General features: G+C 40.5%; 1 protein-coding gene across 9 annotated transcripts in view; it reads right to left on the reverse strand.

The window, feature by feature from the left end:
* Positions 1-24,316, reverse strand: part of LOC119904324 (target of Nesh-SH3) — a 52,567-nt gene that overhangs the window by 1,183 nt on the left and 27,068 nt on the right. For 4 of the 9 annotated variants that reach the window (XM_038720905.1, XM_038720903.1, XM_038720904.1 and 1 more), the window contains 21 exons: positions 20,465-20,644; positions 20,277-20,345; positions 20,024-20,156; positions 19,203-19,393; positions 18,510-18,541; positions 17,054-17,093; positions 16,231-16,296; positions 15,938-16,027; positions 10,841-12,181; positions 10,230-10,307; positions 9,643-9,831; positions 8,814-8,879; positions 6,006-6,065; positions 4,786-4,914; positions 4,284-4,385; positions 3,963-4,172; positions 3,109-3,214; positions 1,535-1,614; positions 999-1,028; positions 693-851; positions 32-154 (listed from right to left, as the gene is read on the reverse strand). In XM_038720905.1, coding sequence (XP_038576833.1) covers positions 32-154; positions 693-851; positions 999-1,028; positions 1,535-1,614; positions 3,109-3,214; positions 3,963-4,172; positions 4,284-4,385; positions 4,786-4,914; positions 6,006-6,065; positions 8,814-8,879; positions 9,643-9,831; positions 10,230-10,307; positions 10,841-12,181; positions 15,938-16,027; positions 16,231-16,296; positions 17,054-17,093; positions 18,510-18,541; positions 19,203-19,393; positions 20,024-20,156; positions 20,277-20,345; positions 20,465-20,644 — 3,474 coding nt within the window. Of the gene's footprint in view, positions 1-31; positions 155-692; positions 852-998; positions 1,029-1,534; positions 1,615-2,779; positions 2,963-3,108; positions 3,215-3,962; positions 4,173-4,283; positions 4,386-4,785; positions 4,915-6,005; positions 6,066-8,813; positions 8,880-9,642; positions 9,832-10,229; positions 10,308-10,840; positions 12,182-15,937; positions 16,028-16,230; positions 16,297-17,053; positions 17,094-18,509; positions 18,542-19,202; positions 19,394-20,023; positions 20,157-20,276; positions 20,346-20,464; positions 20,645-24,316 lie in introns of those variants that run through there. The other 5 variants (XM_038720906.1, XM_038720907.1, XR_005444686.1 and 2 more) reach the window with 5 other exon arrangements.

The following is a 24,316-nucleotide window of genomic DNA, read 5'->3' on the forward strand; positions in this document are numbered from 1 at the left end:
ATCGGTCTGTGGTTATGGCTACCCAAAATACCTAGCCTGCTTTGTAGCTGGTCAGCAAACATCTGGGTACCGGTTCGTCCATCCAGGAAGGAGTCCACAAATTGACAATGATCCTCACCATGCCCCGTCTGATCTCCAATGTTGTAGAACTTCCCTACAGAGAGGACAGAGGAAGTATGTTTTTGGCTGTGATAAATAAATCCGACCACATTATCAATCTAAGAAATGGAACTGGCCAGAAAATGGTTGTGCTGTGTTAAAAAGACACAGTCCAGCTTATTTTTCCTCAGGAAACATTAAGTCCCTTCTTTATCTGAGTTCTGTTTCATGCTGTTGATGTGGATTGATTTAACAGCACTACTACCAATTGCTTTTCTAATTAGTTTGACTAATAACAAATTTGTCCATTAGCAGTCTCAAAAGTATATTTAAGGGACAGGTATAAGATGCCGAGATGCTCTGCAGAATGTTTTTTAGAAGGTTTTGTGCGCACAGCTAGGAAACCTTTGACGGATGTCATACTTGTTTCTTTAGATAGATAGATTAGATAGACAGACAGAACAAAGAAGAAATGCTCACTAACACATATTTTGACAGATTTTTTTGGCCTTTTGTGTAAATAGAGAAAGTCTTTATGTATGTGTGTGTATATATATATTAATATATATTTAATATAATCAGTCTGTATTTACCAGTGAGAGAGTCGCTCAGGTAGATCTTGTATCTCAGGGAGTTGCAGAGCTGAATGCCCACAAACTTTCGGTACCAAGTTCTCTTCACGTACTGCTTTCCATTGCATTCAGAGTAGGCATCGGATTTAAATGGGAACTGAGTCCAGATGGCATCTTTGCCTGTGAGGAAATCAGTAGAAGCAAAGACTTAGTATAATGTTTGTTATCTGTATTAACAGGATTCAAACCAAGTAAAGGTTAAACATTTTTTAAAAGCTTTATTTTACTGGAACATACTGATAAGAAGAGAAAAAAGACAACATTCACCTGAAACATGTTCACTCACTCGTGGATCCGCTGCAAACGTGAGAAAAAGTCGTAATGAATAAAACTTGTACCAGAGCCCATTTGGCATAGTATTCACAATGTTCAGTCCCAACAAGCTGGGCTTTGATTGCACAAGGGCAGGAGGCCAATTAAGCAAAGCAGTTACTGTGAGTTTAAAAACATAACATTTGATCAACACAGGGCTGTACTTCAGCTGCTTTACAATTGGTGCAAATTTGGCTTTGTTCAGAGCGTTACAATGGATGCTATGCCTCCGTTAGCCTCGCAGTACATCTGGTGAGCCTCTTGAGTCCTAATCAGACAGATCCCAGTGCCATGTTAAAATCATTAGACTAACAACTGCCTAATAGCCCACCTTCAGAGATTCAAAGAAATGCTAATCACTGTCTGATAATTAGCAAGGTATACAGTGGCATCAACATGTAACTAATTAGTGTCTTCTCTGAGAGCAAACACATCAGGATTCATTTTCCTCTAGTATGACTTTAGTGGATTAGATGGTTTGTAAAACTTGCCTGATTCTGTGCTAAAAGACACAGGATCACTGGAGGGTCCGGTTCCCAGCTCATTCTTTGGTGTTACTTTGAATTCATACCTGAAATTAAATAGAAAAAAGGGAATAAAAGTCATAATCCAAACTTTAGGACCCCCCCCCCCCCACCCCCCCCACCCACACACACACACACACACACACACACACACAAAGCTGATGGTTATTCCACGTGCTGCGTTCAGATGTTCTGGCAACAACTGGGCCAGCAAACCAAGCCCAGGGGAGATTTCTGGTAAGTTTTGAGTTTTGAGACTCCAGATGCTGAGATCTAATTAAAAAACTCTGTGAACGTCTCCACCCAGATTTCCTCAGCTTGTGTGTCACTTGGGCCATTTTGTGTGAGCAAAACCAAACCCTTGCAGCATGCTTCTGCAAAGGTAGAAGTAAATCTAATACCTTTAAAAGTAGCACACTAATAGCTTTCTTGATTAGATCTACAGTGACCAAAGTGTCACCAAAATGCACTGTGTGTCTAATAAACATGATGAATGCATTTCTTTCCTCATAAAACATAACTTAAGTTTGAAACCTGCGTTGTGTACATAAATGTTTACTAGCAAGAAGTCTTGTTCTGAACTGCCTTTGTTGGCACATTAGTGTCTTTCTTGACGTTTTACAGCATCTATCCCTTCGCGTCGACTCTAACCCTGATCCCCTAACCCTAACACCAAATTACAGTGTGCACAATGACCTAGCTAATTTACGGTTTTTTAAAGATAATTTACATGCTTACAGGTCAATGGCACCATGAAATATTTTTTTGTTTTTTTTTGTTTTTTTAGATATTGCTCACCATCACCCTCAGTCTTGACAGCATGCCCGACAGCATAGGCCGTGGAAACAGAAACCAAGATTGTGGGTCATGCGCAGGCACAGAATCGCTAAGTAGTACATCTTGACAGATGTTATAAATCAACAGAACAAGTGGAATAGAGCACTGACTGTGCATAAAGAGGGACAACGTGACAGCTCCTCAGAAGTGAAGCCAAAACATCTGTATCGCCCCCTGGCTTGGACATGGGCCAAACTAAAAAATCAAAGTACACATCAAATAATTTGTTCCTAAAAGTGGTTTATGTCATTGTAAGTATGTTCAAGGTTTTCTGACAAGTTTGGTGAATAATTGATGGTATAAAAGGGGGTTTCACATAATAATAGACAGCTGAGTCCTGCTCGTGACTGAGTCGGCTGGGTGTATGTGCAGGACCTCGATACCGCTGATCAGTACTGCACAGCCTCTGGCTCCCAATGATGTCACCAGCGCAAGATGGCAGCACCCGTTTCTGGGATGTTTTTGGCTTCATTTTTGTACAGCGGGAAGAAGGAGACACATGGTCCATCTTTATACACAGTGTATGGCTGTCCTCATGTCAAAATCTCCAAAGGGGACCTTTAAGCAAACAGTTAATGTGGAAAACCTTATGGCAGTGAAAACCTAGTGGTTAGAATATAGTGGCAGAAAATGTTAAGGCATTCCCATTTGTTCCATTTTCCCATGACTGATTATGATCTGAACACAATGTCTGAGTCACATACCTGCTCTCTGGTTTGAGATTCTCCACAGCTGTGTGTGTCTGGTTGGTCGTCAGTACGGACACTTCTTCTCCATTTGGTCCTTTAGCGGTGGATACAACTTCATACTCTGACAAAAGAGCCCGAACAGCAGTGTGCTTTTAATAACACAAATTTCACATTTCAACTTTCAACTTCTTTGATGACAGAGATGTAAGAACTTCAGGCAGAATGTGAGGTTTGGGGTTAATTTACCTCTTACCACTTTCTAATAATGGTATAAAGGGTTTATATGTTAGCTTTACTAATGGTTAAGAAATAATTGATATATAGATATTATAGATATATAGATATAGATAATAGAATTAATTAAGTTGTTAAGGATAAATTTTGGCTCTTTTCCAGAAGGGTACATGATCAGATGCAAAATTGTAGGGGTTTTTTTGGTTCCTTAAAGGTATAGATAAAAAAAAGAGTGATTTTTTTTAATTGTTCTGAAAGAACGAACCTTGCACTGTCGATATAAGTTTATTTATTAATCTATAAAGCTAGCTTATTAACCACAAGTTAGACCTAGTTATAACCCTTAGTTGTATTTAGTTAATTACAACACCTTGTCAAGTATGGCTTAGAAGAAAGTGGTTCTGTACAACTTGATGAATGGAGACACAGCATGACCTGAGTGGGGATGGAGTTCTTGTCCATGGAAGTACTCATTTTACTGAACAAAACTTGATTGGAAAGCAAGTATAATGGGGTCCAAGCACCCCAGCGCAATTCGGAGCCGGAGGCTCATTGACCTAAGGCAACTGGGACCGAGAGCATCGCAGAAAAAGCCTAAACTCCCCATTTCTGTCATTCTTAAAAATTGTCCTTACCTTTGGTTTCATTGTCAGATTTCTGCCAGTCAAGAATGACAAAAGACGGGCAGCCCTCCACAGTAACCACAGTGAGGTTAGAGGGAGGTATGCGGGGAGGACCAGTCACATTCTGATCGCTGCCCTCCTCATCAGGGAAGTAAGCAAGGGAGGAGGTGATAGAGCATGGCTCATCTGGCTTCTTGTCCGTCTTGTAGATCACATGGGGAGCTGTAGACCGTGTACAATAAAAACAACAGTTGTTCATTTATGCATGCTGCCCACTCTGATGATTTCACTGATGAAGCATTTAAATCTGCAGAGGCCCTGATGAAGTCTTACCTACAAAGCGCTTCTTGCCCATGATGTCTACCTCTGATGCAGGCAAGGGCCTGAATATGGAGGAGTTTTCATTTAAGTCAAAACGACTGCCTGAAAAGGAAACTGGAGAGAGGAGTTGGGGTTAGTTTGATGTGCCAGCAGTCCATGGCAGCTCTCGCTGTCCTCATTTTTACAGCTCTGGCCCAGGTCACCGACCAGCCAGCCCAACACCTGCTCTGGCCTGTACTCCGCCTCTTTGTCTGCCTCTTAATATTCAAATATTCTCCTTTCTTTCTTACTACAACAACTACTACTACTACTACTACTACACACACCTGTGAGCTGCATCACCAATATCTCCTGATTGTTATCACATGCATGCCCTGACTCAAAGTAAAAAAGCTTTTTCAATCACATATTTTAATCACATTTATGGAGATACTTAATCATGGCTGCAGGTATGAATGCAGTTATGATAATGACTCATACTTTTCCACCTAAGATACATTAAAGGTTGTGTTACTTATACTGTTTAATGCCGGGGCGGAGGTGGTTGTCTGCTGTCGGCGCTCCTGCTTTGGCTTGGCAGTGACCAGAGGGAATGGCCTCAAGATGGACTCCTTGTCTTCTTGTTTCCGGTCAATGGGTTTATCTAAGGACAGAGAGCAGAAGGGGAAGGAGAGATCACCCTCATCATCTGACTCACAGTCATCCACAGTTGTGCTCCATCTGCTCTGGCCATCCACACTGAGCAACTCAGTGGCCTTTTCCTGGCTGCTGAAAGATCAGAGATTGTTTGTTGAGTAATATCTCTTGTGCTCTTTAAAGGGGAAAAAGGTCTGCCAGAATCTGCTGAGACCGAGGCTGGCCCGATGCTCAGAACCATGCACTTACTCACACACAGGCTTTGTGCACAAAAGTAGACTTATGTGGAGATAGAGAGGAGAGAGAGATTGAAACAAGCGGCAGAAAGAACAGTTTGAATCCCAGAAAACCCCCAAAAAAGCCTTAGTAACAAGACCGCTGAGATGAGCTGTAAAATTAAAATTAATGCGGATATGTTCATTAGTAAACGCTGTACACATTTCATTGCAAGTTATTTTGGGAGTTGTAAGCATTTTTTTATTTGCAGAAGATAGCTTAAGGCAGTGGTTCTCAAATTATAATGGAAGGTGTAGAGGCATTGCAGCCAAGACTTACTTGACCTTGTGATAATATGTGAAGTGGAGCTAAAGCTGAATAAATTGGATTCATGTGGGACTAATAAATAGACAAGAGTGCTTTCACGCTAGCAAGGTTTTAAGCTTCATTTACACAACAAAACAACATGTAAAATACAAGATGGACAGGTTTTTACCTTGGAAGAAGTCATGAAAACACAAACAAAGCTTTTTGTTTCAAGTTCACTGTCAGTGTAAGGAAGGTTTAAAGGAATAGTTCAACATTCTAGGACCTCAGATTAGATTGATACCACCCTCAAGTCTAATAACATTATGGCTTGTATACTATATAATGATAATATGGTAAATGGCTGACAACAATTAAATTGGTTTAGAGTGGGTTGGAGGCATGACATATTTTCTGCATCTAAAAGGAGGGTATGAAAGAACACTTTGAGAACAACTGGCTTAAGAAGCAGCTTAAGTCAAGCCTTTCCCTAGGCTTGGTCTTGTGTGTATAATTACAGTAGACAGGACAAGATGCAGCAGTGCTCAGTGATGTGGCCATTACTGTTGCCCTCACCATGGTCATGTGGTTTCCCCACCGCGTTGGGTCTCTTGGCAGGGACAGTGTCATACAGGACTGCAGGAAGTTGTGGGAAACAAGAGTCCATTTCAGATTAAGAATCATGGAACAGATGGTCGGCACAGAAGAAGAGATACAAAACTGAAATCAAGTGTGACTGGTTATTTGAATAATGCAATAATGATGAAAGAAAGTTTATAGATCAAAAAGAAGGAGACATTTAGCAGGGCAGAAGACCGCAGCAATACTGTGTGCTGAAAACTGATTGTACAAATACAGACATTATACAGGCAACAATAAAGCACATGAAAGCAAAGCAGATTGCATATGAAATGCTGAAAAGTCACTTTGTGAAGTGCTGCCACAGAGCACTGCCATGGTCTATGACTAATGAAAACCATGGCAGTGTTTAATAACCATGAAACTATAAACCAGTGCTTTAACCACTCACCCCAAAATCCCCAGAAGAATAACTAGGGAATTTAAAAACCCTTAGTGAATCCTAAACAGGAAAGTAAGGTAGCAGGTCCAACACCTTTTTTCTATGATTTAGATTCCCTTTTGTAAAAAAGTTATTTTGGATCTGATGCAGTCTGACCACCACATTTTCCACAAAATTCCTGTACCAGTGAAAACAATAAAATAAAGATCCAGCCAAACCATGAGATGAAGACCAGATCAACTTCACGCTAAACCGCTTTAATGAACACAAGGAATGAACTGGCTTTTGTGAACTGGATACGTAATCACAAGAAAGAACAAGGCTTTGTAGTGAAAACACCTTATGAACAAACTGTCAACTTTAGATTTCTTATAATGGTTCTGCCATGATATGTTGTTAAACAAGTATATTTCTAAATCTTTGTTGCAAAATCTTAGGGGATGAAGAAGCTCTGGGAGGCTTGACACATGAAATTCACTTACATGTTTCATATCTGAGTTGCTTATTGTTAATCCATTTTAAGTGTTGTGATTCCAGAGCATCCACGTCCTTCGCCATTTGTCATTTTCTTATCTCAGAAATTCATTAATGGTCATTATGTCAACAAGATTCTGTAATTGTCCAACTGTTGAGGCCAAAACACCTCAAAAACATTTCTCTTGGATTTGTTTCCTCCCTGGAGCTGACCTCCCCCATGTCGTCATTAATCAGTGATTGCTGACATTTACTCCCAAGAAAAAAAGAGTTGAGGATATCAAGACAAACTAACACCTACTAACATCTGCCAACAAGTCTGACTGATCAACACCAGAAATACCTTCTGGTACTGCTTCTAATTCACACATGGTTTTAACTGACAGCTATTGGCAAACATATGCTTATGCATAAAGTCACACAATGTGATGATGCAATTTAAATGCCAGTCCCAAGATATACAAATATAAAAGACAGGGGTACGTGACAAAATGGCAGCTCAAAAAGAGTGATGTCATGGTTAATGGGCAGGAAATGAGAACACAGCCATCATGATGTAATGTGATAAGACGTGAAGTCAATAACATTAATTTCAACAAAATGTCTACAATGTATATAGAATGATATGGTTGGCATTCTACAGTTTCTAAGGCGGGTGTGTTTAGTTTGTGGTCACACAATAAACCGTCAAAGAGCACAACGAGTCTCTGAAGTGCCAAAGTCCTCAGACTCAGATCTGTGATGTAAAACAGCAGCAGTGGTGTGAGCACTGGTTTCTCTCAGAAGACTTCCTCTTCAGAACAAGAATGTGAAAAAAACATATAATCAAAACATAGAGATTTACATTCAGTCTAGAAAAACATTCCCACACCAATACATACCAGTGTCTCACATCACTAGGGTTGTTGCTTTTTGCAACACACTCTCAGATTTCATGGATGGGATTCATGGATGGACAATGTCCATCACACACCTGCAGTCCACTATAAGCAGAGCTTTGAAAAAAATTCAAGTTGAAATTCCATTGTGAAACTGAGCTCATAAAACTGTCGAGGGCAGGCTTTAATTCATGCCAAAAGCAAGCTCTGCACCAGTTTTTCTGTTCAATACAAAGTTGAGTGCCATATGGAATAAGTAATAATGATGGTATTTTGTTGCATATCATTTACTTCATGGGTCAGGAAGGTGAACTATGTGTAGGCTGCATCATTTTAGAAAGGTATAAACAGTCATTAGGCATTTTGTGCTTAAATGTGTGTGCAGGGTGTCAGGTAAAATTATTATACCTTTCTGTAGAGATGCTTCCAGGGAGCATTGTGACTCCTTGAAGATCTCTGAAACCATCAAAGTTTCCAGAAATAACACACCATCTAGCACAAACTCTCTTCACAACTCCAAACAACAAGGAGTGAGCAAAGTGTCACCATTAATACATGTGGTCTAGACGTGGTTTGCATTACAACTTGAGATGGATTCAATTACTCTAACCGAGCCGGCCTGGCAGAATGGAAACAATGTGATTGTCCAAAAGGGCAACCAACATTCACCTTTCAAAACAAAGCTATTCTCAAATTAATTCAAACTGGTTCCTGATTAGAGGCCCATATGAGCGGTAGACTAAATAATGTGGAGAGGATAGGTATCAGCCAAAATTAGAATAATACATGGTTTCAGTCTCAGTCAATTACAGCTACTGTGTCTGTATGTATTGGACAACACGAAAATGACCAGACACAAAACATCATGACAGACAAGTTGACAATCACAAAGAATGAAAGGATTGTGACAAAAGCACAGAACAGTGTGACTGTGTGGGACGGGACATAACAGTGCCTCTTAGGTTAGTGAGTGAGGAACGCTGACAGGTGATTATCTTGGTTTGTCTTTACCAGGTTTGTCTTTGGACCACTCCATGGATTTAGGATGAGCATTGCCCCTATGATGCGCTCCATCGTCTGTTGAAGGGAGAAAAAGGTCTGTTATGAAATGTTTTGTGTCACTGTGGTAAATACACCAATTCCAACTAAGAAAAAAAAAGCTTTTTGTCTTTTTTTTACCGTTTTTTGATGTTTATTACTGTTTACAGACATTGATAATAAAGCTGGAGACTTCTTTGTGTGTTCAACCTGGTTTTAAAGATGTTCTGGATATACAAATGGAATTGCCAGGACTTTAAAACTTCAAATCATTTGACATTTCTCACTCTCTGTTTTTCTCTAACTCTTTGTAGAGTGTGCGGGTGTGTTTTAGAGAGGAAGAGATACAGAGAGAGAAAGAAAAAGAGAGACTGGCTGTGGCAGCTGTATTGTCTGCACAGTGCTTGGCTTGGCGTGGTTGGTGTAAAATGTGGTGTGTCCTGGCCAGTGCTGTGGCCAGACTTCCCACCCGGCCAGCAAGAGGGGCCGTAAATCATGTTAACGATCCTGACCCCAGAGACGCCACTGCTGCTCATGGGTAAAGCTGTGAAATACTCACCGAGCACATGTGGCAAAGCGTGGAGAACAGAAGATCGAGCAATAGAAGGAGAAAGGCACAAGCATCCAAATGTCTATTGTATGCATTCAAAGACAGATCATGTGCTAAGTCAAGAGCCATAAGTTTGTTTGTCTTCTTCTGTAGATGCGCAGCTGCAGACAAGAGCATGAGAAAGTGCTGACAGGAGAAGATAGTCTGAGGTAGTTATTTGGGAAGAGAGAATGAGAGGAAATACTCGATTACCCCCAGGTGTGCTGGAGCTGTGAGAGGAGGGGAATGTCTTGGATGGAGAAAATGGTCTGACACTATTGTGAGTGGCATGAGGAGGAACCCGGGTGCGAGACAGCGTGCCGTTTCTTCCTGCTGGAGGAGTAGATGAGCTAATGGGAGAACGAGGGACTTCAGCAACGGATGGTCTGAGGACATCAGTACCTAGATGAGCAGAAATGTAATTGGGGAGGTTAGGGATGATCCACTTCCAAGTTTGGCAGCTTTACCTAGATGGAATAAATTAAATTACAGAACACATAAGTGAAAAAGAATGTTGGAGAGAGCAGACAATGAATGAAATGACAGAGAGGCATAAATGAGATCGAAAGTTAGCCAGACTGTTCTGATTGTGAGCGGGCGGAGTGAGGTGAGTGTTCTGGGCTGAAAATGGAGGGAGGCACACATTGAGACAAGGATAATGATGGGATGGGGTGTATAGGGTGGTAGGATGGAGATGGAGAAGCAGTGACATCATCCAATAGTTTGAAGTACAACTTAAAGCACTGGGTTCCACGTGACTTGCAGAGATGGTAATGGGACAAAGTTGTCATGGTGTTTACCCTGATTGTAACTACCAGCCTTCTCTGTAGCCAGGGCAGGTCTTGGTAGAGGCTTGCCCTCTTCTGGTGGACTAGGAGCTGTATGAAAGAAAACTCACTATTTATCTAAGATAATATGTATATGAAAATATTTTTGACTTTTAAAAAGGGGCATATCCTACCTATAGTATATTAAAATACTGAATTACATTAAGCTAGTGAGAGTATTTCTTGTGATCATGATATGCAAGAAGAGTAAACTCTTACATGTAGTCAGACAGTCTGACTGGAATACCATTTTAGATGGCACATGTGTATATGGATTCTCACTTTGTTTTACCAATTGAGAAGATTTAATCATGGTTTGGAGGGATTTGTAAATGTAAAATCTATTGCTAGATTTTTAGCAATGCGTCAAGATTACCTGAAAATCTTTCATTCTTTAAATCTTAAATTCATTAACTAGATTCTGACACTAACAATATCTATCTGGTTTTGACATGTTTTCCTTAAAAACTCAATACAAGTACATCCACAATTTCAATCAATATGCCCCTTTTAAAATGTAATTTTAGATAAGGTCTAAATACTTGATTATGTGGATTGCTGATGGCAAAAGATAGGGTTTTTACCCGTAGGGACTGCCTGCCTTGGGGTGACCTTGGTGGGATCAGTGTAGGTCCTGGTCTGAGACTGAAACTGGTGTCCAGGTTGAGGTTGTGGTTGGGGCCTAGATGAAAGGGTTGGCTTGGGTAGAGGTTCAAGCTGGGACAGAGTCTGGGCCTTTAGAGGGGGATGTGGTTGAGGAATGGGTTGTGAAGGAGGTACAGATTGGGCCTGAGTCTTTGTCGGAGGTGGTGATTGGGGCCATGGCTGAAGCTTTGGGTGAGGTTGTTGTTGGTCCCTTCTTCGGTAGTTTGGTTTATATTTTGGTTGAGGCTTTGACTGCTTTTTTGGTCGAAGTGGAGGTTGGGTCTTTGGTTTAGTTGTTGGTTGGGCCTTAGACTGCTGCTTGGTGGTTAGTTGAGGCTCTGGGTTGGTTTTTATTTGAGGTTGTGACTGTGGGTTGGTCTTTGTTTGAGACTGTGTTTGGATTTGTGGAGATTGTGGTTGAGGTTGGGGCTGGATGTGAATCTTTGGTAGTGTTTGTTGGGTCTGAGGTATATGCTTAAGAGTTAGTTGAGCTTGATGGGTACTTAAATGTGGTTTTGTTTGAGGATGTGCCTGGTGATTGGGCTGGGGTGTTGGTTGAGGTTTTGGTTCAGCCTGGAGCTGGGTTGTGGTCTGAGGCTGTGATTGGGGATGTGGCTTTGACTGAGACTGTAACTGAGTTTGGGTCTTGAGTTTGGGCTGAGGTGTTGATTGGGACTGTAATTGAGGTAGGGACTGGAGTATGGGCTGGGATGTTGGTTTGGGTTGTGGTTGGGTTTGGGGTATGGACTGGGATATTGGTTGGTGTTGAGGTAGGATCTTGGGTATGAACTGGGGTGTTCGTTGGGGTTGAGGTAGGGTCTGGAACATGGGCTGGGATGTTGATTGGTGTTGAGGTTGGGTCTGGGGTATGAACTGGGATGTTGGCTGGTGTTGTGGTTGGGTCTGGGATATGGACAGGGATGTTGGTTGGGTGTGGTGTGTGGGCTGGGATGTTGATTGGAGTTGCAGCTGGGTTTGGATAATGGGTTGAGGCTTTGCCTTTGAGTGGGGCTTTAGTTGAGGTTTTTGGGTGTGGGGCTTTAGTTGTGGTGGTGGTCGATACTGTGGATGGAGCTGGGGGTTTGGTAGAGGTTGTGCATGAGGCTGGGACTGGGGCTTTTGTTGTGGTTGACTCAGATGCCCTCCATGTTTCTCCACATTTGTCTGGGGGAATGGAAAAGATGCCATGGTGGCTGTAATGTGTAGTGGAAAATGGAGTTTTGGAGCTAACGGGACCTCCAGGGAAGTAGGCAAGACAGATCTGGAGAGGTCTCCTCTTCCTGGGTTGTGTGAAAGAGAGGAAATATGGCCATGAAGCCACAATACTGTGCTGTAAAATATAATTTCAAATATAATATACAGTTTGATCTTTTACAAAATGTAATAAAACATAATGTTATTTTATTGTCTAGAAAATCATGAACTCAAGACATAAAGGCAGTTAGGGAACAGCTGAAATTTAGATAAGCAGAAGTGCCAACAGTACTGGCCTGAGAACTCACAGAACTAATCTTGGACTAAAGCACATTTACACAATACCTTCTACCTGGCACTAGTCTGATAGAGGGGGTCCAATTTAGACCATATGGAGGTATTTGCAATGTAACAGCCGTGTTTCTACGGACTCAGTTACCAGGGCCTTGATGCCTTTAAGCAACAGCCATCCAAATCCATTGGCTGTGCCTCGAAGAGGCTATGCCACATGAGAGATTAATAGTAGCTGACTGATCGCTCGCTGTGGCATTTTGATGGACCATGTAAAATTGACTGTTCAATCTGATCAGTTGTTCACCTCAGTGAAGGAGAATGAGAGAGAAAAGTCAGAAAATAAAAACAAGAGAGAGGGAATAACAACAGGAAGGCAAAGTAAACAATAGATAACATGGCATTCCAGGCCTTTATTATCTCTACTCAACTTTACAGCCATGTAATGCTTAAATACCTCTGGTTTTGGGGTTGTTGGATAACTCAGTAGAATTAACCAACCGTCCACGAACAGGATCACAACACTGGCTAAATTATTATTTCCTGGAATGGCCTCCTATATATTCAAAATAAATGGAACTATAGCTGTTGTTTCTATAGAGGAACTGGATTCTCTGAATCAATGCAGCCCATTGATATTTTCTGAGATAATGAGGATCACATGAATGCTATACTGAAACAGATTGTGGGATAATGAGGGTGGCAAATAATATGGCAGTTGCATCCTTCAAATTGCTTCCTTCCTTCCTTTGAAATCAAAATGGGACATAGCATTTGTATGGAAAAACTCTATCTTTATTTAATAAAAATCAAGCTTACTTGCAAAAATAGTAAAATATAAATGTTGGAGAACAGGACACAGTAAGACAAGGTAATACAAGTGCATGAAATGGCGACAAAAATTCTACTCTAGTTCCTGCTGGAGGAATGTCTGAAACATGCAGTTTTGTCATGCAGAGTTCACACGATCGCCTGTGCTGCATTGAAAGCAAAAGCATCGGCAATAATGGTGATGAATAATCATAGTGTAAATACTGAAAGAAAGAACAGAGTAGTGAAACTGCTCTGAAACATATCTTATATAGTGTCATGGACTGATGCAATATTTAGTTAATAATAATGGATTTAACAGTGGTGGAAGAAGTATTCAGATCCATTACTGCTTAAGTACTAATACCACAATGTGAAAATACTCTTCTGCAAATAAAAGTATTCAAACTTTACATGAGTAAGTTATCTGAAAATAAGTACTCATCATTCTGCTGAAAAAATGTCCATGTCAATGATGTACTATGTACAGTATATCACAAAAGCGAGTAAGCTACGCCCCTCACATATTTATAAATATTTGATCATATCTTTTCATCTGTCAACACTGAAGAAATGACACTGCTACAAAAGTAGTGAGTGTACAGTATATGGTACCATGTCCACCAAAGCGTTTTTTTCTGATGCCAGCGTCTATTTTCAATTCATTGCAATGGCAGCGCCGCGTTTTTCCAAGTAGGTAAAAAACCCAGGAGCGTGACGAGGTGCTGAGCGTTTTTTTCCGGTCGTCGAGAGTTGAAAAATGTTCAACTTTGGGAAAAACGCTGAGCTTGTCACTGTCACTTTTTACCCAGCCGTCCAATCACAGTGCAGGAGGGGCGGGACAAACACTGCAACGAGCACATCCGATCTTGAACGAAACGATGTGCCTACTCGCCGAGGTGTTTCCTCGCCATGTAGGGACTCTCATGTTTCAGCTTTCTCTTCATGTAGAGCAAGGGCCAGAGCAAGTAGGCCTACATACTTTGTGGTTACATTTTTACATTCACTAAAAGTAAGTAGGCTACCCTACTTGCAACACATCGCCTCCACGGAAATTATTTATCATAGCAACCACAGCGTCTCGAAAAAAACACTGCGCCTCCAAAACGCACCCTAGCGCTCCTAGCTAGGGTTTTTTTTAGAACAGCAGGTGGCGTTTTCAGCTGGCATGGTTGCTCTACATAAAGATGGCCTAGGCTGTAAGATGATTGCCAAGTCCCTGAAACTGAGCTGCAGCACGGTAGCCAGGACCATACAGAGGTTCACCAGGACAGGTTCCACTCAAAGAAGTTGAGTGCACGTCCTCAGTGTCATGCTGCCAGCAATGCTGCAGAGGTTGAAGGGGTGGTAGGGTTAGCCTCAGTGCTCAGACCATACACCGCACACTGCATCAGATTGGTCTGCATGGCTGTTGTCCCAGAAGGAAGCCACTTCCAAAGATGATGCACAAGAAAGCTCACAAACAGTTTGCTGAAGACAAGCAGACTAAGGACATGGATGACTGGAACCATGTCCTTTGGTCTGATGAGTACAAGATAAACTTATTTGGTTCAGATGGTCCATCTGTCTTTACATTCTGAGTGATGTTGAAACGTTTTAACTTAAATAAAGAGAAAACTGTGTGGATTTCTGATGTGTGTCACATTGAACATTACGTCGCGGCAGCTGTGTGTGGCGTCGCTATGACGACAAGCTACATTGAGGGGTACTATTTCTGGGTACTATGTGCAATGGAAAATGGAGCATGGCCAAACCAAGTCGAGTCGAGGCAAGGCGAGTTGAGCTGGTACTGGTAATGGAAAAGCGCCATAACATCCACCAGTTCCGTGATGTATTCATGAAGGAGTGGAAGAGGACTCCAATGGCAACCCGTGAAGCTCTGGTGAAATCCATGCCCAAGACGGTTAAGGCAGTGCTGGAAAATAATAGTAGCCACACAAAATATTGACACTTTGGGCCCAATTTGGACATTTTCACTTGTACTCATGTTTGTTGCCACAGACATTCATGGCTGTGTGATGTGTTATTTTGAGGGGACAGCAAATTTACACTGTTATACAAGCTCTATACTCACTACTTTACATTGTAGCAAAGTGTAATTTCTTCAGTGTTGTAACATGAAAAGTATTTACAAAAATGTGAGAGGTGTACTCACTTTTGTTAGATACTGTTTGTTTTTGGATTAATATTATCGGGGCATTAATGAATATGTTGCATTTTACTGCTGTAGATGTTGTTCTGGAATTTATTATCACAATGTTTAAGGTTGAGCTAAATTGAACTATTTTATATACTGTTGGGTTGTTTAATCTACAGTAATGCATGGTGTGCTTGTCTAACTGATTTTTGATTTGACATAGATTTTACCTGCAATAAAATTGTGTAGATTATATCTTGCAAATCAGTCACTGTAAAAAGAAATAACTGTCACATACAACACAACATTGAAATAATCATTAAGAATCCCTGCAAGCTTTGTTGTTTGGTTAAAATGCCATGCAGCCGAGGCCACCTACCTTATCCTCATTACAACCCAAACAGCTGACACCATCGGTTTCCACATGTGGGGTGTACTTACTGTACTCACTCAGAGCATGCCACTCTTGCTCATGCAGCTAATTACAAAAGACACTGTAAAGCACTGACAGCCTCTCAGTTACAGTCCACCGTGTCCATGACTGCATACAGCTGGAATTAGAGCCATGAAGCTTTTTTTAAAAGAACCATGATTCACTGATTACCGATTGGCTGTTTGGTGACCACAGGCAGTGTGGGTCCCGGGGTCGACAAAGGTTCCTGTCTAGTAGTTGTGGTAGTAGGTGTGGTTGTAGCTGGGAAATATAATGTACATTAGTAGACCTGGGAGAAAAGTTATTACTGTATGTCCTTTAGAATGTCAAAAAACTGGCGTATGTACAGTAAACAATGAGATAAGATTTGCAGGATAGTGATGGAGAAGTCGGGTAGAATAGTCAAATGTAAGGCCAAGAGCTTTTTCTGATCTCTGAACTCTTAAGGTCAGAAAAGTCATTACCAAGAGTCGTCTTTGGGGCTATGTTCCGGGAGAGGGGCAGTCTGCCCTGGGTCCTATTATGTGGAACTGACAACGACAAGGGAGGAAAGATTTAAGTCAAGGAGTCACACATAAGATGCCCTTATAGTCCTGAAAAAAAGAGTTACGTAAAGTAATTATGTTTATGCACCCATTTCACAACACAAACAATGTCCCCTGCATTATATTTTTGTATTGCACCCCTCAGCAAAATGTCCAATGTTTATTCTTACATTATCTAAACCTAGCATCTGAGGTTCTTTGGTCACATGAAGGCAGCGAAAACAAGCTGTAAACACAACACTGACCTATTATCACCTTTTAGTTGCATTTCCGGCCACCTGAGGAATGTCAGTCCACTAACATTCATCGTCATTTTAGCTCTGTTTTTGGGATTTACCAACTCCTTAGGGAAATATCTGGCTGCTAAATGCTAGTCACTAACTACGTCTTGGTGCAGGGCAGGTAGTGTGCAGGGGATTTTTGGAGCTTTACTGCTGAAAACATTTCAAAACACACAGTTTTAAAACAGCTTCACTGTACTTGGCACCTGCAATAAACCAGCAAAATGAAAATTTTGTATTCTAAAAAAGTGAGACTGGTTTTGATGAGGTCCTGTGTATAAAACGATAAATCAGAGTTCTAGTTAAAATTCTTCCAGTGCTGACTCCTAAAGCAGGGGTCAGTCGAAATCAGACATTTCTGGGCGGTGATACATCATAGTACGCATATATAAAAATTCTGATGCTGTATTGAAAAGGGTTCACTGGGTTTGACCAAAAGCACCATGTCTCTATTGGCTTACCATGGCGAGGAGCAAAGGGAGGATCTGTCCTTAAATGTTTCTGAAGGGCGAAAGACAAAAAGACAGCTGAAGAATTGGTCATTAGTCTTTGTAACGATCATAACAAGTGAAAGTACAGTGGAAACCGCTTAGAGTGATCATGGTTACAGTGATCCACCACATATGCTGTTTAAATAATTTGCTTTGTAGTAATCAAGTAGTCCGCTTACAGTTATCATTTTGTGTCTTTTCATACATGACAACATCTGAAAATAATCATAATATTTTATGCATACATTTTCAAACTATGGTACCAGTTCGGCATCGATAGATTACACTTTATTTTGAGGCCTGTTAAAAATTTAGAAATTCACTGAAACCTTCGCCGAGCTGTGGCTTAGTAGCAGCACAATACTGATTTAATCAAATCACAATAATTTGGCCCACAGATACCCAGAAATCATAGTGATTTTGGATATAGCCTAATCCTAATTTGAACTACAGTAAGCTATACTGTATATTCAGAACTGTACTGTATTAATGTATAGTGCATTTGAATGATGATTGAAAATTGTATAAGCCAGCTCTACTGTATTTTAAAACAGTCAATGAAATTTAGAAAATAGCATAGCTGTCCATTTCATTACTTTATATTCATGTAATAAATATACAAATGTCAATTAGATGGCAATACAAATCCAAGAGAAATAAAGCACGAAAAGACAAAATAATTGTGGTTATAATAATCAACCACTTATAGTGACCTGAACAGACGAAGGGTTTTTCGCTGTATTAGCATTTTACAGTAATGCCATCTCTTTCTCTGCCTCTCTCTCTGTGTTCCATAAATCTTAGGCCCTCTACTCCATGTCGAATTGGTAAGGTCCCCTGTGAGAAGCTTGTTATTTGAAGTTTCCCTCTGGAAGGGCAAGTGTTGTGGCTAATTCTCAACAGCTGTGATGTTTTACGAGTATAGATCCAGGAACACATGACACATCAACACTGCACTGTCAGTAAATCAGTGCCACCTTTCTCCTCTCATCTTCCACACTGTTATCCTTCCTCCTCTATCCTTCTCTCTCATCTCCTTTTCTTCTCTCTTTTGTTCCACTCCAGAAGTTAGCTAGTTACAGACCGCTCTCTTGGCTTGGCCGGTCCTGGCTGCAATGGTGCTGTTTCCATTCGGCAGCTGGATGGAAAATTAATGAGGCAAACAACCCTGAGAATAGCATAAGCTCACTAAAGTGTACAACACAGACTCTAAAGCATATTGCCTGTTCCAAATACACACCCTGTTCCCAAAAATATGTATTTTAAGGAGAGGAACTGTACCTGTGCAGTCTCAGGTTTCTCATTGGTTTATGACACTTATTTAATTTAGTATATTCTGCAACTCTTAATACTAATGTAAGAAAATCTATTATATTAGTTATAATGCATTGGTTATGCATTGATAAGAAGTGTGTTCAATACATACCACAGGGTTGACGGGGCGTTTAAAGATTTTCTCTAGAAACATGACACGAGATAAAAATCAGTAAAGAAATCAGCGCAGAGGAACTAATAGAAAATGAAGAACTAAATGAAACCACATTACAAACATGATTTACTCGTGATGCATTTCATCTTGGAAGACTGAATGAGAGAGTTCCACAGAACTGGCTTAAGTTAACAACAAGATGGATTTGATTCAGTAAGACTGGTTAGTATCTCCTGGAAGGAAAGGGCTTATATGATACAACCTTACTTAGCTAACTGGCATAAGCTCAGTCAGCATCTGTAATTATATAGTCAAACACTGCTAAATTAGCACAAGAGCTTTGCCTCTAAATTACTAATCAAACCGATTCATACACAAATAAATCATGCAGAAGAAGACTGTCAAGACTACAATGAACAGAAACATGAGGCTTTTTTTAGGAGCTCTGTAATACTGAACAACAAAGCTCAGGGTTTTCTTAATTTCAGATCAGACTTGAAAACTATTTATAAACTATGAAAACTTCCCCACTTTTCTGAAGGCCAGAGGCACATACTTGAAGTCTGTTGCCAGTGGAGCTACATATTTAAATGTTCAAATCATTGTTTATTTGTAATGGCCGTAGCAAGAGTACTGTTTTAGGTGGGGTATGAGGGCCTATATCATGTGAAAAGCCGACATCAAACATACCCACTATGCCGACTGTGCTGATGTTGTGAATGACGGGCTTGCTCCACAATCCAGTGCCATCCTTAGAGTTGGGCTGGACACCGAACTCATAGACTGTGTTGGGCTTCAGATTGTCAATGACCGTGTCACTAGTTGGGCAGGTCTGGTAGTTCCACTTCCTGTTCTTCTCACGATAACGCACTGTGTAGTGTCTGAGCCAAAGACCGAGCAAAACAGAACATGAAGATAAACAGTAAATCATGTTTATGAAGAAACTTAGACATCCAGATGTTAGAATTTATAGATGTCTTAAAAAACATTTTGTCATTCATTCAAGAGGCTGCATCAGAGTTCCCAGGCATTTAAACCTTTCTAGGGACATTCACACTTAATGTCACAGTACACTGCTGAGTACTTTTAGATACCATACAATCCCATTGTCTGCTCTTATTCAGCATTGCATAGTTTTCCAACAATGCTGACAATGTTCTAACAACTCCTTTTGATCAAAATCTAAGCACTCCTTGCAGAAATGACCATCTCAAGCTTTCTAATGTAGTTTAACACTATGTATTACTGCATGAATTGCACAGTCAGGATCCAGTGTTTTGATGCTGTGACAGAAATTTGCTTCTCTCCCCACAGAAGGAATTTCTTTGAGAGAAGGTGTCATGTATGTTGTGTAGGCGGACTCCTCTCCTAAACACCTGTGTGCACAAGCTGTACTCGATCCACTGCTCAGTAACCTGAGAGACTTCAGGGAATCATTTACTGTTAATGCACTTATACTGTGTGTGTGTGTGTGTGTGTGTGTGTGTGTGTGTGTGTGTGTTTAAACTCACCCATCCTCAAGACAGTCATTCATGACGTTGCCTTCGTAGGGGGTCTTCAGAAGGGTCCCCCAGGACAGGAGAACTGAAGTGGGTGTTACCGACCCAATGACCAAATGTAGCGGCTTCTCCAGCTGTACTTTACCTGAGAACAAATTAACATTTTACTTTTACCCCCATGTCCACCTCGATGCACAAGTCCCCATGTTTCGTGTCTGAATGACAAGGGTACCATGTCACTATAAAATTCTTGTAGAAGCATTACCTGTACACTGCTTTTTCACTTCATTGGTTGGGATGGGCTGGACGGCGATAAGGTACTTGGGCTCAGCATCTAAACACGGAAGAAGAACTCGAGTTTATAGATACTCTCACCTTCCAGAGACATACTAATCTCTCTTCTTTTAGCAATGACTAAAAAGGTCAAACTACACAAATCACAGCCTCTCTTACCAAACTCAGTCTCATACATCTGTCCGTTCTCAGGCAGCTGAATGAACTGTTTGGAGAACATGCTGCTGCCGTAGCCCAGGATGTAGCCCTCAAGCTTGGTGTCAGCGTTGGGACGCAAAAACTTCATCACAATGGTGTCTCCTGTGGCGTTTATACGGACTTTCATGTTCTGGCGTCTCACTGGGGAGACAGGAGGGGACCCAAATGTGCCTTTAAACATTTGTGTATTTTCTGTTAGTGATGATTGTTGATTTTGAGACAATCACTGTATTTGTGACACAGTACGGTGCAAGGAGGCCAAAAAAAATTAAATCCGGTTAAAAGAGGTTCTGCACAGTTCAGACCAATGCAAATAGTCCAAGATAAAACCAAACTTTTGGTCATTATGGTTTATAACTCACTTCACATCTGCGCAGTTTAATATACCTAAATTCTAAATACACAGGAAATGCCACAAATACAACATAACACATAAAGTGAGGAGGAAGTGTTACAAAGAAAAGTAATACTGCACAAAATGGGAAACTGCAGTACCTACCAACCTCACACAAAATTATTTTCGTATTCTTTCCATGTTAGTCTTGTTTTGTAAAAGCAGAACAAAGCTTGTGAGGGAGAGTTCTCAGAGTCACTTAAATGCTTCTTACACTTCCCAGATTCAAAACTTCTGTTCTCCATCACTGCACAGGCACACTCAAGGCGTACATGCAGTCAAAGCAGACTTAACTTCTGCTGAGGTGTAAGTTTTACTGAAAGCTAATAATGGTGATTTTATTGAGAGTACAACGCTAGGAGAAGAACCTAATAACACGTTTTATTGTGTGCTGGATAAGAACATTACTAGAGTACAAGCATTAAGGATCTGACACTTGCACACATCAGTAACTGCATACACACTGAAGCTTCTATATGAACTGACACTGAAGCTCAACCAAGATTGATTCATATTAACCTTTTCTTGAACTAAACAAACGAGAAAGAAAAAATAATTGTATTTATATATGTAAATCACTTTGAATTTCCTTGTTGTTGAATGGTGCTATACAAATAAACTTGTTATGACTTGCCTTGCCTAGTGTATGTTGCAGTATGTCACATGCATGTGTGCACATACACACTAACACTGATCATCAATATTTGTTAGAAGAGGCAGGAGAATGATTCAGTCAGCAGCCAAAAATCTGCGCGATCCCATCAGTTTTGCCAGAATTGTTTTCTGTTTTTAAGGTAATGTTTATTTGAATGTTGGAAATGTATAGCATCTGTTAATCCTATAAGTAGGCTAAGGAGGACTCACAAACTTTTGGATGCAGCAATCTTCTTACCAATCAGGTTCTGCCGTAACTCTACCAGAGAGGGGCAGGGGGATATGATCTTTATCATTATTACAAGTCTGAGTGCCATTTAAGTGTTGAACTTTAGTTGTCAGCTTTCAAACAAACGCAAACATTGCTGCCAGTAATTACAGTAATCACTGTATTTTAATTTTTAACTTGTGTATGAAGTCTCAATGCTGTGATGCATATCATAACTACTGAACTGACAAGCCACTCTAGGACAGAGCATGGATGAATTTGTTTATTTTCCTCTCATCAGTTGCCTCCACCATGTGGCCTTTGAAACTAGCCAAGAACCAGGCATGCTAACAATTAGTCAGTTTGTAACAGGCATGCTAATAAACATCAGAAAATTGAGACGAGTGCAGCTGTGCCAGAAGTGTGATTTATGACTGACATTTGGCTGACACACATGTAAAACAATAAATAACCACACCAGTGCAGACTTGGATGATAAATGGTTTACAGTGGTAATAGAAATATACAGGTATGTCAAATTAAGCCTGTTTTTATTAAATAGTGGTTCTGTTTTTATCATATTAAGCGTGTTTTATTTCAATGATTCACATTCATCTTAAAATAAAGTTAGAATAAAAATCCAATTCGTAAATTCAATGATATTTCCCTCAACTCTTATCAGTTCTAGTTTTAGAATTTTGATTTTGCTGTGGAAATCAAAAATTAGTCTATGGGGGCTCAAACCTTCACCTCTCATAGTCTACAACGCTTAAAACAATAGACTTGACTTTCTGCTTGGATTATGGCTTGTACTATACTCTCTGCAGCACATGTCCTTGGCTCATATTTCGGCATTAAATTAAATAGTGGAACTTTGCATGAGGAATAATGCCAGCAGCTGCCAGAAGCCAAAACAGACACTGACCGTGAAAGAGGGGGAAGCCCTGGATTTGAAAAATACCCTCATGCTTTTCCAGCTATGTGCTTCCTATCAAAGCTGCATTTGTTTTGATTCTCCCATCAATATTTCCGATAAAACACAAGTGAGATTGGCTCCAAGGGAAAGGGGCTCAGAGTGTATGAAACATTAGGAAACTTCTGGCACCACATTTTAAACTCCAGTACAAGCAAACACTGGCTCAGTCCCGCAACAACCCGTCCAAAGCCCAGCCATTTGGCCCCCACACCACTTAGGGACTGTTCAGACTTATCAGTATTTCCAGATAAAATGAATAAGGAACTGATCCAGTCAATCCTGACAATAAATCAACTACAGTACAAACGAAAACTACCAACATTTAGCTAACCAGAAAACTGCTAAGCCAGAAAAATGTTTGTTTGGATGGATAGAAAAAGGAAAATAATGATTGATTATCTGAATTTAAGTTTTTCCCGCTCTGCTTGTGACTCTGACCCTGTCAAACACGTGAGATCATAGAAGATTTGTAACCTCACCAAAAGACAAATAACTGAAGTATAATTAAATCCATGATCTTACCCTTAATAACCATAGATGGATTACTGAACAGGCCTACCAGGCAGAAACAGAGCCTATGATTGAAGTGACGGTTAATATGTCTTGTTGGAGAGTCAATCAAACGACTACAAAGAGACACAAAACGGGATGCAAAAGGAGACACAAAAACAACTACAAAGATACGCAAAATGGGCCACTGACAGACTTATATATATATAAAGTGGCCACAAAGACACAAAACACACATACAAAAAGACAAAAAACACCCGAAAGAGACACAAAACATCTACAAAAGAGACACCAAATGACCAAAAAGATATGCATAAGGAAGACAAAAAGACAAAACAACCAAGAAGAGACGTAAAATGATCACAAAGAGACGAAAGTGACCACAAAGAGATTCACTCGGCTGCGTCAACAGTTGTTTTTCAATCTGCAGGTCTGGTTACCAATCTACCATAGAGGGAAACATTTAGAACACAAAAGATTTATTCTAACAGAAAGAAATTGCAAAATGCCATGATTTAACTGACAACAGATTTATGTTTTAATAAATATCAGCTGTATGTTACGGAGAGTTGGTCACAGATTTTGGATTCATTCCTACTCTCGATGTGGGTGACAGTCTGTTATATAATATACTGTAAATCTCACAGTGACGACAACTCTCTTCAATTGAAATGCCATGACATAAGCCGTCTCTCCCCTTCATGCAGAGAAAATAACCAATTCATCAACAATTACTGTACAAGCAAATCCATCATAACACTGGGAGTCAGCCAATAAACAAGTCAGATTAGTATGATATAAACAATGCCACATCATTCTACAAACATTTCACCATTGTATTCATCCTGTTTTGGACTGTTAGCCAGAGGATGTAATCCTGCTGGCCTGAAAAGAAGAAACACCCTCAAACTGGAAACTCAATCTTGGCCTAGCAGGGCGGCTATCTTGGATCATCAGCAGTGATGGATGATCCTCCCGGAAAGGGAGTAGGTTAATAGGGTTGTCAGAATAACATGCTCTCTTCCCTTTCAAACGCTGTACAACATGATATGTTTATGTGTGTTTGAAAAT

The sequence above is a fragment of the Micropterus salmoides genome, unplaced genomic scaffold, assembly GCF_014851395.1.
Source record: "Micropterus salmoides isolate LMB-PRFRI ecotype aquatic unplaced genomic scaffold, ASM1485139v1 Ms_hic_scaffold_15, whole genome shotgun sequence".
In the NCBI taxonomy this organism is placed as follows: Eukaryota; Metazoa; Chordata; class Actinopteri; order Centrarchiformes; family Centrarchidae; genus Micropterus; species Micropterus salmoides.